This window comes from Heliangelus exortis, chromosome 6 (genome assembly GCF_036169615.1).
Source record: "Heliangelus exortis chromosome 6, bHelExo1.hap1, whole genome shotgun sequence".
NCBI classification, from domain to species: Eukaryota; Metazoa; Chordata; class Aves; order Apodiformes; family Trochilidae; genus Heliangelus; species Heliangelus exortis.
Window position 1 is genome coordinate 18,444,374 of NC_092427.1, and position 16,004 is coordinate 18,460,377.

General features: G+C 38.5%; 1 protein-coding gene across 15 annotated transcripts in view; it reads right to left on the reverse strand.

The window, feature by feature from the left end:
• PCNT (pericentrin) overlaps positions 1–16,004 on the reverse strand; it is an 87,077-nt gene that overhangs the window by 42,466 nt on the left and 28,607 nt on the right. For 11 of the 15 annotated variants that reach the window (XM_071746936.1, XM_071746946.1, XM_071746945.1 and 8 more), the window contains 11 exons: positions 15,509–15,747; positions 13,698–14,173; positions 11,963–12,539; positions 10,702–10,935; positions 9,285–9,449; positions 6,920–7,066; positions 5,805–5,956; positions 5,235–5,449; positions 4,521–4,732; positions 2,871–3,033; positions 1,650–1,793 (listed from right to left, as the gene is read on the reverse strand). In XM_071746936.1, the coding sequence (XP_071603037.1) occupies positions 1,650–1,793; positions 2,871–3,033; positions 4,521–4,732; positions 5,235–5,449; positions 5,805–5,956; positions 6,920–7,066; positions 9,285–9,449; positions 10,702–10,935; positions 11,963–12,539; positions 13,698–14,173; positions 15,509–15,747 (2,724 nt within the window). The remainder of the gene's footprint in view (positions 1–1,649; positions 1,794–2,870; positions 3,034–4,520; positions 4,733–5,234; positions 5,450–5,804; positions 5,957–6,919; positions 7,067–9,284; positions 9,450–10,701; positions 10,936–11,962; positions 12,540–13,697; positions 14,174–15,508; positions 15,748–16,004) is intronic. The other 4 variants (XM_071746944.1, XM_071746940.1, XM_071746943.1 and 1 more) reach the window with 2 other exon arrangements.

Here is a 16,004-nt window from a genome sequence, read left to right on the forward strand (position 1 = left end):
GGTTGCAGGGTGATCTCATTGCTCTCTGCAGCTTCCTGAAGAGGGGATGGAGAGAGAGAGGTCCTGAGTTCTTCTCCTTAGGATCCAGTGACAGAACATGTGCAATGGTTCAAAGCTGTGCCAGGAGAGGCTTGGACTTACCATGCAGTCTTTCTTTACCGAGAAGGCAGTCAAACCCTAGAGAGGTGGCCAATCCCCCCCTCCTGTGGCCAATCCCCCCCTCCTGTCAGTGTTTAAGAGACATTTGGACTACATGATTGCAACACATCCCTTCCAACTGAAATGTTCTCTTCTGCTGTAGCTGAAGCTGCCTCTGTTCACTCCAGGAGGGTTGCGCTAGATGACCTTTAAAGGTTCCTTCCAACTAAAACCATTCCATGACTCTTAGTGCAGCCTGAGTATTTCAGTAGCACTGCATTTGACAGGTTGAGCACAGAAAGATAGCAGCCCACAAGAGCAGGGCAATGGTGAAGTCAAGAGTCAGAAAAGAGGGGAAGAGAAGCAAGGTGAAGAAAAGATGAGGAGGGGGAGATACATGAGGCAGAGAAGAGCTACAGTAGGGCTGAAAGCCAGGCAGGAGTCTACATCAGAGGCTTCTGGGAAGCAGAAAGATAATGGCAACATACAGACTCTGTCTAATCAAACATATCCATACTACAGAATTCTGGATTTACATCTTGAAACCTAGACCTTTACATCCCTTTACTAATGACAACAGAGAAGTTCATTGGAAAACTGTTTCTTGATCTCTTTATTTCTGACCTAAGCATGCACTGTGTACAACTACCTGTTACACGGCCTGCTCAGGCAGTAAAGGTCTGGGCAAACTGTAGTTGAAGGTGATATTGTGGGAGCATTGCTGAGTGTTGTGTAACATTGGAATTATCAGAAATGGAAAGGCAGTGATCTCAAATAATAAAATTTCTACTGGAAGGTGAGAATCTCAAGAAGTACCAGAACAATATTAAGGCTGCAAATTCAAGAAGTCAACACTATATAATACTATTTAAATGACTCTCAGATTCATCATTAAGAACCAGCACAACCTAGTTCTAACTTCCTGCATACTGTAAGTCATGTACCATCTCTGAATTTTCTTCTGTGAATCAAGAAAATATCTTGCATGTAAGCCAACTACATTGTCTCACCTGATGCTCTCCAACACAAAATCATTCAGTTTGTTCAACCCAAAGAGATAGAGTTTGATCATTAACATCTTTCCAGTCAGCCTTCCAGGAATATTTTGTTTCTCCTGTCATTATTAAGCTCTCTCCTTAGTCCTTAGTTAAAAATTATGAAGCTCCAACTCCTGTCTTTGACTGCGGTGTCAAATTAGCATCTCAGTTACTGAGTGCTAATTATCTGTGGCAAAGAACTGCCTGTAATTAATACACACCTCATTTTCTCAGACACTTCTAATTTCTAACTAAGTGTAAGACTACAGCAGTAACCTGCACTAAGAGTAATATTGTCTGATAAGCAAAATTGCTTTATTTTAATTTCTGCTTTTACGGAAGACCCTGCTAGCCTCTGTACCAGACTGAGCTGCTCACTAAATCATGAGGCCAAAGACTGACACATGTCAGGCCATGTGTCCTGACTGAGGACGATTTTGTTTTCCACTAACAGTGTCCTCACCCACTCCTCACCCAGAATTGCTTGCTCCTGGGTTAGCTCCTGGAAGCGTTCACGCATACTCTCCAGCTCCACAACAAGGCGACGTTCAGATTCCTCTTTCAGGTTCAAGGCCTCTTCCAAGGCAGCTTTTTCTGCAACATAGCCTTCAATGATGCCTAAAATCCCAAGTCAGAACACAAATAAGGCAAGAGAGAAACTCATCTATACAAAAAAAGCAGCTTTAAAATATAGTAAACACCATTTTTGCAAACAATGGAAGGTGAAATACAGAGGAAGAAGTGCAAGATGACAAATTTACACTGTAGATAGAGTTTTTGAAGTATTTTCAAGAATAAAATGCACCAGTTAATGTATTCTAACAGATTTTATGAGGCTACCCTGGCGCAAAATGTCTCCTAGAATGCAGATTATAGGAGATAATTTTTTGAGCCTTGATGGCCTGGGACCGCCTCACATTTCATAGCCTGGCATCCTCTGCTGGGTGCTGAGGTTCAAAGAAACAGTCACCAGAAAGGAGGATCAAGTTTCATATTCACAGCCAAAGAAATTCAGGAACAATTCATGCAAAGGAAGGAAGAAGGGTTTTGGAAATACCAAATATGCCTAAAGGACTATGACTAAGAGGAGGAATGGAAAGCAGACAGGATTAAGGAGAGAACCTCAGGTTAAAGGACACAGAAACCCTCAAAGTTTCTCCTGCCTGAAGGCAAAGTCCTCAAGTTGTAATCTTCAAAAAAGTAAATTAGACTGATGATACAGAGAGTCTACAATTGCAGCAAGATCAATGGCCACAGCCTTTTTGCCTCTCTCTTACAGAATCTCTTTATGACCAAACTACCACCAAACATTGGAAGGGTTGAGCAGGAGCTATAAGAAAGTCAGACAGGTAGACCATGGGAGTAAATCATCTTTTCAACAATCCAAGCTCCACGTTTTAGACATACAGGAATGCAAGCCATTGTTTTTAAAAAAACAGTATTTTTCACACACAGTCAATGGTATAAATACAGGACTAAGAACTATCACACTTGCCCCAGGGAAATGCATGAAGAGAATTAAGTAGTAATTTCCAAGATAAGACCCATACTTCAAGTAAGCTAGTAATCTGAAATGCAGAAAATGCATTGTATACAGCCAAATCTACAACAAGAGACACAGAAACCACATTACAGATATTTGCAAGAAGGAACAACAGACAGTGAAATCTCTTCATACTGGCTTAATTTTCTTACCCTCTGCTTTATGCAGCTCGAGTGCCAGCTGATTCTTGGCCTCACTTTGCTCACTGAGGCACTCCATCAGCTCCTGGTGCTGACTGACCACTTGGGCAGTTTCCCGATTCCGTCGGCTGAATTCTTCTTCAAACTGTGCGTGGTTTTCATGCATTTTCTCCAGCTAAAAGTAAACCATTTCCTCCAACATCAGTTCCTGGACGTATGTGCAGCGTAACAATACTACAGCCATTTAAACAAAACCCCTCTTAATATTTATATTTAATATTTATTTTTATAACGTTTATGCATCAAGGTTCAGGTTTTGAAGTTTCATTTTAGTACAAGGTTGACTTTGCCCAAAACCCCTGGACACTCTGGGCACCCCCTGTACTCTCATATCTGTATTTTTGAAACAGATCTTCCTTAGGCACAGAAGTTTTTTTGCTTGAATACAGATATTCCCCCTTGTAGGCTAAACTGCTCAGCTTGACAATTGCTGAGACACTTGAAATCCAAAGGCTCCTTGCACTTAAAGTCTACAAAAACTTCAGGCACATTTAACAGACAGTGAAGTGATCAGGTTTCCAAGGTATGTCACCGGTTCTCTGAGACTATTTATCCCTACATGCAATATATCAAGTTGAAAGGAAAGGAACACAGAGCAGTCCCATGCCCATTTACTTGATATTTAAGCTTATTCTGGTGGAAAGGCCATTTCACAGGGATGAGTTGCATTCAAACATATTTTCCTTATGACCTGGAACCTAGATCTGCCATGGCTTGGGCAAGTGTTTTAACTACAAGCTAGCCACATGGGAGTGGAACCAGCATCAGTACCCAAAAGCACAATTTCAAGTACCTCATTCTACAGGGGATTCCTGAAGATGGTGAATATATGTATCACACTCACCTCTTGGTTGCACAAAATATCTCACAAGATGATAAATTTCAGATACATTCTCTCTCCATGTTTACTCTTAAATTAGGAGTTCCTTACTCAGCAAGCTAATTATTGAACACTAAATTCAATCTTCTAAATGTATACAGTACTCTGGAATCTACCTCCAACTTCTTTTCCCAAAGCTGAACATCTAGACACTGAAAAACTCACTATGGAAATGACTCTCATTCTCTGATGATAACGAGTTCAGCTCCTTTTATCACAATGATACAGTATATAATTAAAAGGATGTTTGCTTTATGCTGTCTATATATCCCCATTTTAACATGGGACTGAGTTTTCTTTAACCTACTTTTTAATGTTGAAGAAGTATTGATGTGAAGTAAAATGAAAAACCCTCAGAACACCTTAACACTTACTTGGTCTTCTGAAGATAGCACCTATATATTAAAAATCCTAGTTTAAATCTACTTAGGGCAGCTATCTTACAGACTTCCTATACAATCTGCTAGAAGAAAGTCTGATTTATAAAAAAATTATACAATAAGGGCAAAACTTCTATTGCAATGAGTAGAGGATGCACATGCCTCCCTAAGCTGATAAGATTGTCATATATTCAGAACAAAATGCTTTCCTTCACATATCAAATCCTACAAAGTGCTAAATACACATGCCTTAAAACATGTTTCACATGTTCTCATTTGCAGTATAACTACATATCTATAACTATGTATAACTATACAACTGAACAGATTTTAAAAATTTACTTGTTTAGTTGATTCTGTAACCAGTTCCAAAAGTCTCTCCACCGCAGTGCGCAAACGATGACCAATTTTCTCTATCATTTCTTCATTTTCACATGCCAGTTCTGGCTTTGCAAAAACACTTTCACAAAAGTATTGGCTCAATTCAGACTCCTCGTCAGCCACTGGAGACAGCTGTTTGTGTTCTGGGAGACTTTCATCCAGCAGCTCATATGCTGAAAACAAACAATTTGAACACACAGGAAAGTGACACAGAACTAGCCAGCCACTCAGGTAACAACTGACATCAGGTATAAACCTGTATGGTATATATATACATCATATATATGTGTATACATATGTATGTGTGTGTGTGTGTATATATATATATTCATATATATATACACATCATGGTACAAACCTGTACACATCAATAACTCAGTGCTTGGAATACTGTGCTAGGCATCAGGGCCTGAAACTCTGCATTCACGAAGTTCATCTTTCCTGCCCTATAATCCATCTGGCCTTTCCCAGCAACATTTTAATATTTGCATTACTAAATGAATAAAAAAAACACTGACAGACACCATCCTAAGTGTGAGGCAGCTTCAGAAGAGACACAGAAAACACTGCAAAAAGAGATAACCCCTTGCTGAACCTCATGCATATAAAAGGAGATGAAGAGGCATTTTTTAAGAATGTGAATTGACTGCCTCTAGTTACACAGATTTCTCTCACCTTTTTCAAGGTGATGCTTTTCTTTGGATTTGAAATACTGCATGAATCCCATTTCTTCCATAATACTGTGAGCTTCTCTAGAATCTCCAGAAGCCAGACTGTCATCAAGGCAAAGACCAATCTTGCTACAGATAAGATCCTCAGCAGCAGTTGTGGACTTCACCATCTCAATCAGCAATTTCAAAACATGCTGATAAGACTCCTGCAGATTCTTCCTAGAAAAAAAAGCATATCAAGAACTTCAAAAATTGCATGCACTTTATTTAAGACACTGAACCTACTGTCAGATTCTCTCCTATCCACACATCTCAATGACATAGATCAATCTATATTGTACTGAAAGTTTCCTATGAACGAGAAGTTTTCTTAATATCCTGGCTTTTTCCAAGATTAAAGAATGTGGAAACCCCAAAACACCAAAGTCCCAAAATTAAAAAAAAAAAAAAAAAAAAAAAAGCCAACCTTACTCCTTTCCATATCAAGATAGGTACTTAGTAAGAAGACTGGTAATACAAACAACCTCAAAAAACATTGTAAATAAAGCCATTATATATCCCATGATATACAAACCTTTCATCCTTGGACTGCTCAATATCAGATCTCAACATGGCCACCAAATTTCCTCCTTCTTGGTTTTCTCTGTCCCGCCGCTGGAGAAGTGTCTCCAGTTCAGAGTTGGTCTCCTCTGTTTCACGCTTCAAAGACTCCAATTTCTTTTCCAGCTGGGAAACACAGTAACAATGCAACAAAGTCCATTATTTTGCCTAAACTATGAACTGGACCCACTGATCTTAACTCTTCATAACTTCATACATATTCACACACTCGTGGTCTGCTGTTATGTGAGCCTGCTTCCACAAGTACTAGAAATGAAGGGCAGCAGTAAAACTAAAAATTAATGGTTATTTTTTTACTTCTCCTTTTCTGATGATTTTGCTTCAGGAAGTTGTCTCACTTGCATTCAGACCCTGTGCATACAAGCAATGCAAAACGTTTGTAAAAAACTTAAATCAGGTCATAATTTAGGTCATTTAGGGGGTCATAATTTAGTTTGCTTTCCTTGTTATGCCTCAAAGACAAAGCAATATCCTAAAACATTTTAACATCATAGTGCACAAACCTGATCAGCAAACTGATCTGATATCATCAGTGCTGGTCAGCTGTGTTCTTTGCTTTACAGACTCTGCCTGAAAACAATGTTCAACAAAAATGTCCCCTCTCTTCATATTTATATGTTTAGATGACATGTCCATCCCACTAAGATATATATAAATACATACATATATGTATGTATCTATATACCTACTTTGACCCCCGCATTTTTCTACCAAACTACTACTGTCATGTTAGAAAGTTTGGCTCAAAAGTAAGAGAAAAAATTAGTCAAGACATCTACTGGGTAGAAAAGCATTCTACTCCCCTGCCAGCTTTCTCACCTCTCATCACATCCTGAATGAAGAGCAGGAAACAGTAACATATTTCTTCCAGTAGAGGAAATTCTTAGTGTTCCTCTTGGTTTTCCCACTAAATACCAAGGCCCAACAGAACAGCCCAATATACCAAGTAAGTACACACACAGTCCCTTTATATGCACCTTGAGCACTGTGCTCAAGGTGAGAGCACTGTGCTAAAATACAACCACAAAAGCACATTTAAAATGTAGGTTTCAAGTATTTTCCACACACCTGGATAATTATCGCTGCTTTTTCCTGTAGCTGGGCTGATAACATCTCCTGCTCCTTTTGATGAGCAGCCTGTGCCTTCTCCCTCTCCTGAATCAACATCTGCTCCTTGTCTTGTAGTGATGCCTTTTTTTCAGCTTCAAATTCATCCTGCAGAAGCCATATATACTTTGATTTACAGAGAAAAAAAAAAAAGCAACCAACCCTCAAAAATCCCACAACAATTCTTCCCTCTTTTTTTTTTTTCTTTAAATGTGCACACCTGACCTCTCAGATTAACCAGCAGCAACTTCCCCATTTAATATCCCAAATCAAAAAAATTATGCCAAAACTGTGATTTAAATATGGTTAAGTAGGCAAACAAACTATCTGAATGTGCTCACTGAGAGCTGGGTCATTTCAGACTGCTGAGACAGTGATAAGGAACAGAAGCCAGACAGAGAAGTTGAGGCTAATGGGCAGGAGCCACTTTCACTTGACTGCAAGTAGTGAAACATGCACTGTACTACTGAGTTCCACAGAGGAGAAGTGATTTACTAGAACATACTGAGAAGCTACAAGGTAGATTTACATAGCTACATGATCTAGAAGCTATTAAACTGGACCTCACATCCAAGTGCTCTGAAGCACTCTAAAGAAAGGGATTATTAGATAGCCTCCACTCCTGCATCAGCAAATGAGGGAAATAAAACAAGATGTTGGCATCCCTCCCCAAAGATGCTAAAAGGAATCCTGATCATAATCTGCAACATCCAAACTGGGAAATAAGTCTTCTTGATCACATTAGAAAAAAATCTTGTGCAATCTGACCTATGAACACCAATACACTCCAAAGTGGTAACTGCCTTTTTTTATTATTATTGGTCCAGAAAAGTCAAGAAAAAGGTTTTGCCCCAGGAAATGAAACAAGAATACAGAACAGAACACAGGTAGTAACCTGGATCCACTCAATCAGCAGAATGCTTGGCAGTTGGCAAGATAAAGAACAGAGACAAAGGAGAATGAAGAATTCCCTTCACCAGTACATTAAACTCCTGAACTGTCTCTGAAGATCTCAGTGCACCCACTAAAGAGAGTGCATTAGACTATAGGAAGGAATTCTGAATACCTAAAATCTGCTAGGGGAGGCCATGGGTGAAGAAAGAAGCTGGCTGGCATAAAGACAGTCCCAGGATTTGGATTGACTGAGGAAAGCAGGCAGGGAAGGCTCAAAGTAAAAACCTGCACCAGACCATGACATAGCTCAGGCTGATGTTGCTAAGAGATCCAGTCAGTCTCTTCTGGGACAGAACACGAGCTATTAAGTTAATGAGCTAAAAAATAAATTAGAAAAACCAAAAAAACAAACCATGAAACAAAACAAAGCTGTACTAGCAGTAAATTACCCCAGGCAAAATTTCAAAGAAAAGAGGTTTCTGGTGTCTCAAATGCCCCTCAGTAACTCAAGTGCCTGGGCAGCACAAGAGAGAGAAAAGCTGGAATCAGTTCTGAGGTATCTGCACAGCCAGGCCAGTTTCAGTGGACTGTTCAGCTAAGGACAGCAATGCCAAATACACTTCCAATGGCTTTTCAGGATATACTGATATGTCCTGTTTCAAATGATTCTCCATATCACCAGGGAGAGAGAGGTCAAGGAATGACCAGGACTCCACAGAAGTTAAAAACCAGAGACATTTTCAACACGTTCTCAGTTTTTGCAACTGTTCAGAGAAGTCCGACTGACAAGAACAGTAAGAATCTATTGAATTGTCCCAAGGAGAAGAAAGTAAAAAGGTAATACTTCACCCAGTCTGAAATATTTATACTTAACAAACTGAGCTCAACCCATGCTCATTATAGTGACAGCACAGAGATGAATGCAAGTGTTGCTCTCAGGGTGTTCGTGAGCTTCCCTTACTTGTTTAACAAAGACTTTGTCTTCTCCATTCATTTATTAGTTTGCCATGTGCTTGTCACCTAACCAAATACATTATGCACAAGGCTCAGAAGATAATAGGCAACTATCATACATCACACAACGCCAAAGATGATTTTCATCTTGAAGATGCTCACCCAGATGGGAGGTTGGAATTCAAATGATGAGCCCAAGAAAGCAGAAATTATAAACAGCTACAAAAAAATCTATGCACAAAGTGCTCACTGTCACCACACCTGCAGCAAAAGCTTCACTGAATAGTTTTTGCTATATACATACAAGTGCAGTAGACAAGAGATGATGTCATGCCAAGGGCATAGTCTCTGCAGACACCAAGAAAAACAACTTTCATATCACAAACCAAACATAAATGTACACAAGGACTGTTGTTTAGAAAAAGTACTTTTCAAACTACCAGTGAGTGCTGTGAAATTCATTTTAATCAGACTCTACCTTCAGTTGTGCAATCTGCTGTTCAAGCAGTACCTCTGACTGACACTTCAGCAGCTCAATCTCCTCCTGGAACTGAAGCTGCTGCTTCAATTTTACATCCTCAAATTGAGCCAGAAGAGCTTTCCGCACATTTTCTACTTCAGAGGCTGATGCAGAAACATACAGCTGCAGACAAGTAATATAAAATATTTTAGCCATAGTGTTATAGTTAAGGAAAATATAAAACCAGAACAAAAGATTCAATCTCAGTCAAATTCTGACTTTTCATATTAGCTCTCTCCAGCCCTGAAGGTCATATAGCACTGCTATCTATCACCATGCTGACTACAGAAAAATGCAAGTCCATAAAAACAGGCAAGAAGAAACAAGGCATCTCCTGTATTCATACAGCCATCAGGTCAGACTAATTAATATGCCCTTCCTGCTTCCATACATTTATCTGGGAGAAATTCAAAGAAATAAGGAAGAAATAGAGGGAGAGAAACACAGAGAGAGCCTACTTCAAGATGCAATTTCTCTTGTTCAAATGAGATGAAATATTATGTTCCCATATCTAATGAAATGAGATAAAACAGAAGTCCATCAAAAATAACAGAGAAAAGATTGAGTTTAACATAACATATATTGTTTGGTTCTAGTTGAGGAAATCTCATTTTGTTTGTGACTTTTCCTAATATACAAATGTAATATATAACATAGAAAAGTAGACAGTCTATCAGCTGTGGCTGCTTGCAGCAACAGCAGTCAGATTGTAAGAAAGACTGAAAAAATAAAATATCGTTTCCCATTTCAATGTTTAAGGAGACCTCACTATAGATGATAATAGTTTCAGCCTTCACTACGAAAGTAAACATCATCAAGCTTACACATAAACATTCCCAACAAGAAGAAATGGTAAAGCTTTGAGGGCAATGAGGGAAGACTTCCAAACCTCACTAAGAATTAAGAGGATTACCTACTATAATTTTTCTAAAAGAAGAAACCAACTTTAGTAAAGGGTATTTACTCATAAAAGCTTGAACAGTTTCTTTCCACAAGATGTTAATGACCTAATTTGTTACCTATTAGTTTTTTATCAAAATGTCAGCTTTAAAATTTTAAATTAAATACAGCAGGAACTTGAAAGAATGAAGCCCACTTATTCCTCACCACTCCATCCCCCAATGAAAAAAACACTGCAAACATGTATTTAAATGTACAAAATTTAGGCTTATACACATACATAAATTCTCAAGTCCTTTGACATAAAGCAAGGCTTAAAAATGTTAGCTTTGTCTCTTCTTATCTACTGGCACTATCGAAAATAATCCAAAAAGCTGTGTATCTATACAGTCTTACTTCTAAGGTTAATAAAACTGAATTTACAATATGTTAAAATATAGATTATTTCGGGTTTAGTTATTAGCAATATTCTGACCTCCTGCTCATGTTCATGCTGAGCTTTTAGCTTCCCCAGCTCTTCTTCCAGCTCCTTGGAGTATTCTTCCTTATGTTTCTTAATTTCTGCCTCATGAAGATCCTGAAGTTCTTGGAGTGCTTTCTTATGCTTTTCCTCCATGTGCAATACTTCCTCACGTAATGTATCCAGGGCCAGACGTTTTTCTTCCTCCAGCAATCTCCTTTGATTCTGGAGAGCTGTGTTCAAATCATCCTGCATAAGCATTATTTTAAAAAGGGAAGGGAAAAAAAAGTACAAATATTACTGTAACCCGTTTGTAAAGCACATGTCCTGCTGTATCAAATTTTTTAAGTAAACATGAACAATATTGTCTCATGAATGATAAGCACAAGTGGACAAAAACACTCTCTATATGACTGAGGGTTTTTTCCTGGGTTTTGTGAACGACAGGACTCTCCATCAGCACAACCTTTAACTTTTCTTTCTACAGTTCTTTATGCTTAAGAACAATTAAAGTTAGTAAATATAAGACAAGGGAAAAATACCCACCCTTCTCCCACAGAAGACCTTCATCTTTAGCCTTTGCAGGCACAGCAATGACACATCTGGGACATGGGCTTAGTAACAGATAAGTCTGAAAACCAGTACATCTCCCTCTGGAAGGCTCTGAAGTTCTAGAGCTGAGCTAGGTCTTACCATATGGACTTGGAAAAGTTTTGGGATAATTTTTTACCCATCTGAACTCTGAGAAAGCTCACACCTCTGCCCTATTAAGAAGAAAAGCTATGGACTTCTGCTGAAGGTCCTAAGACCAGGTCTACTCACCTGCTCCCAAAATCCTACCTGTGACCTTTAGAGGTAGCTTTCTTCTATTCTTCCGCTCAAGACTGTGCTACTAGGGAGAATTTCTTGATTTCTAAATATGTAGTTTAACCTATAGAGTTACATCTACTTGGTTCTAATAACTTCTGTAGAATTACAGGGTAACTATCAGGCAGAGAAGTGCTGAACCACAAAATGGAAACCCTCCAATCTCAATGTTAAAAATATTTGCTTCATTTGTACCTTTTCTGCAGACTGAGAAAGCTCATCAATCTCAGCATTTGGAAGGGAGGCAACAGCTGGACTTAATTCCCAGCTTCAGTTTCCTATTTCAGCTCACAATATGTCCACAAACAAGTGTTAACACTGGCACTAAAAAGGTGGTAGAAATACACCCCAAGAACAAGTGAAAAGGTGATCCCACATAATGAACCATGAAGTTTTCTTTCTGACGCACCTTATGAGCTTCCTCTGCTTCAACAGCCATGGCTTTAAGTTTTTCCATATGAGCAGTAGCTAGCTCAATTTTCAAATTATTTTGGCAAAGCTGAAGTTCTTCAGCATGCTTTGATTTTAACAATTCTATCTCCTGAACCAAGCGGGCTTGATCTATTTTATCCTTTTCATGGAGCTCTTCTGCATGCTGCAGTTGTAGCTTCTCAAGAGCCTGTCTGTGTTCATCCCTTATATTCTGTATTTCAGATAGGTAGGATGACTCCAAGGAATCCAGATTTGATAAGTGTTTAGCCTCCAGCTCATCAATTTTTGTCTGATGCTTTGTCTGTAGTTCAGCAACACAGGCTTCAAGCTGAATCTGCTGTTTGCTTTCCAGTGTAGATTTAAGAGTCTCAATTTCAGCTTGGTGCTTTGTCTGCAACTCGGCTGTAAGAGACAAAATTTGCTGCTTATGCTTCTCTTGTAACTGCTGACTTTGGAGTTCCAGTTCATCAACATGCTTCTTTTTCAGGTCTTGGAGAAGAACCTCTTGCTCAGCTGTGAATTTCTGAGTCATAGCTTTGTGTTCCTCCATAAACCTGTTATTTCCAGGAAAGGTGAGAGAACTTTGTCAAAAAGACACTGAGTTTTATTAAAAGTTTAAATAATTTAAAAAACCAACAAACAAGTAGGCCTTGCTTAGCCTCCACAAATTTTACTTTACTTTTCAGCTTCATAGCCACATAATTGAAGGTTTAGGCAATGCTACTTGGTAATAACTGCTTATTGTAAGGAAGACTAGAACCCTTATTAAATTACTTACTAATATAAAGTAACAGACAAACACTGGTTCTCTGAGAAAGCACTGCCATGTGAGAGCATCTAGAACACAGTATGTGTGCTGTCTGCAAGGAAACTAATTGTCAAAAGAAAGATCTCTAAAAACATATGGTTAAGACTGAGACAGAAAACTACTGTGGAAGTGTATGTGGGATATCTGGGAGCTCCTTGAAACTCATCTCACATCTGTGAGGTCTGCTTAAAGCTTGATGCAAAAGATATAGTATCTGACATGCTGCAATTTACTGTTATTAACTATAGTATTTTTGGATACAGACACCAACCATTAAAAAGTGTTCGGTTATTTAAAGGCTAAGTTCCTTCTTTCAGTGTTTTCTTACTGTAATTATTTCCCCAATGTTGTTCTATAAGCATATGTTTGGGGAGCAAAGAAGGGATACACTTGAAGCAAGGCAAGCCAATACAAACATGTAGCTGTCTGAATATTTCCTTTAATATACTAAAAACAATGGGGGTAGGAAAGGGCAGGAACAGAGCAGGAACTCAATAGGAGTAGGAGAACTGAAGAATACCTTCAGTAGCCCATCACTCAGCATTCAGTGGACAACACCAGCTTCATCCAACAGGAAAATCTCAATAAATTCATTTGAATGGTTTGAAAACACTTCCAAAAATTCAAAGAATTTTTCCACTAATAAGTCTGGTAAGACTTCCCCTCCTCCAAATCTCATATACAATTTTCAGCTGCGTGTTCTATTCTTAGCTCTAACAGGCAGAATGTGACTTGGTTTGATTTGTTAGATTTGATTAAGCACATTTCCACAAAGCAAAATTCTACAGCAAACCATAATGGACAGGATTACTGTTCTTTTGGAAGAGCAAGCTTTATATATACAAGTTAGCTGGTGCCATCATGTGACAAACCTGTATCATTACAACTTAACTTCAGGACTTACTTGTTTTGTGCTTCTATAAGTTTCAGGGCACATTCTTCCTGCAGATCAAGTGTGACCTTTTCCATTTCTTTTGCCATGAGTGCTTTGGCTTCCTGCAGGTCACTGTCAAATTGCTCCTGAGATTTCTGCACAGCCTGTGCACTTGCAAGGCTGTCCTCTAGTTGCTGCAAGTTGTTTTGCTGCTCCTTTACCAACTTCTCCAATTCAAGTATTTTGGCAGCTTGATGATCTTGAAGCTGATTCATTTCAGCTTCACGAAGTTCAAACTCCTTTTGCAAATTCTGCTTCTCAGACTCAGCTCTATTTTGCAGTTCAATACGCAGCAATGACAACTTCTCTTCTGCTTGGATTCTCTGCTCCTCACTTTCACATTTCCATTTCTTTTCTTTTTCTTTGTACATTGTCTCTATTTTCTGAACTTCTTCTCTGGCTTCCCTTAATTTATTTTTGTGATCTTCAGCTACCTTGTATTTTATCTGTGAATACAGTTATTAAAAAAATTCATAAAATGCCAAAACCAAAATGAAATGTGTGAACACTTTTACACATTTAAAGCCTTGGAAGAGATTCAGCTCTTGCACTGCAGTCACTTCAAATAAAAATGAGGCTGAAATATCAGTTTATAGGTACTTCAGTTAAACTCACCATTAAGAATTAATTGGGGTAAAAAAGAGAAGGAAAAAATAAGGTGAAATTTTGGAATTAATATGGCAGACTATGCTGCTTTCTCTTGGGGGCAGTTTTCTTCATTTCAGGAATACAATTTATAATAATAATGGCACCCTAGGTATTTTTATTGGGCATGATTTGAAACCACTGGGGATGGTCTCTTTGAAACCTCTCCTCTCCTTATATATCCCAGTGGTATTTATATGCAGTGTAGTTTCCAAGACCGTGACCTCAAACATAACATAAAAAAACAAAAACAGAAGCCAAGGCACCAAGTGATTTCTCAATGACAAAAGTAAAAAAACTACCTGTAGTGTATTTTTAGAGTCAACAAGTAAACAAATAAATAGTCAACTAAGGAATCAGGAGGAATCTCTTAAAAGAAAATAAAACACTAGTCAGACAGTGTTGGTTCCTGAAAAATGCTACATATACCTACAGTCTCTTAAAAAAGAAATGAGCTTCATCCAGTTAAGTCTCATAAGCATTCAAACATCAGAAGCAATTTAAACAATGAATTAACATCCAACCCCAGTTTACCCTCAGATGGGTCAGTTGGTTTAACAGGTAAGAGGGAAGTTGCCAGATTTGATTCTTTCAAGTCTAAGACTTTGGCAGTGAAGGTGGAAGAGCTATAGTAAATAACATTACAAGCAGAAATCTGCTGTTCAAGCCTTTCTTATTCCCTCAGAAGTGGTCCAAGAAAGTATTTCTGGCTATTTGCTTCAAAAAACAGTACTATCAAACCCAGAAATTTCTTAGAGGGGACTCCTTAAGCAGAAGGGCTTTTTTCCATCACCTTGGACACTACAGAAGTGTCATGCTGCTTTTGCAGCAAGACACTACCATGTGCTGCAAGGAGATGTTCAGGATGAAAACCTTTCATTTGAAGCATATGCAGTGATGAATATGAGCTGCTTACAGTTCATCTGCAGAGAAACTCAGCATTTAACACTAAAGTGCTCTGAACTTCTGACTCATATTGCAATACTTCTGAATATCCATGCAAGTCCACCCAATGCTGAAGTCACTATCCCTAAGCTAAGCATAATAAGATAAATGCTTCTATCTCCCTGGGCATTCCCAACAGATCTGAGTTTGCCCAAATCTATACAAAAAACCAGTACTGCAATATGAATTACCTTCTCCATTTCCTCTTTCAGATGCTTTTCATTCTGCACAGAAATATCTTTTTGTTTACTAATCTCTTCCTTTAAATGTTTTATTTCTGCTGAAAGCTCTGGGATATGCTGATTCTCAGAGTGGAGAAGAGCAAGCTTAGCTCTGTGCTCTTCCTCCAGCACAGACACTCGTGCAGCCACCTCTGTTTCAACCTGACGTGCTGCATCTTGAGCGCTCTGCAGACGCAGTCTGGTGATTTCTGAAAATAAAGCAAAAAAATACCCCAAAACAACATTTTGGAATTTATTTTCCTATTCTTTCCAAATTTTATTATCTTCTTATATGTTTATATTATAAAAAATATTCCCAATTTTTACTTTCCTTTAACAGGGCGTATAAAAGCACATAAATAAAGCCGAATATTGTCAGCTGTGCAATTTATCAGTAGCTATTCTAACCACAACCAACAAGAATTAACATGATGATTTTGTATTATTTTCCCATTTATCACCACCT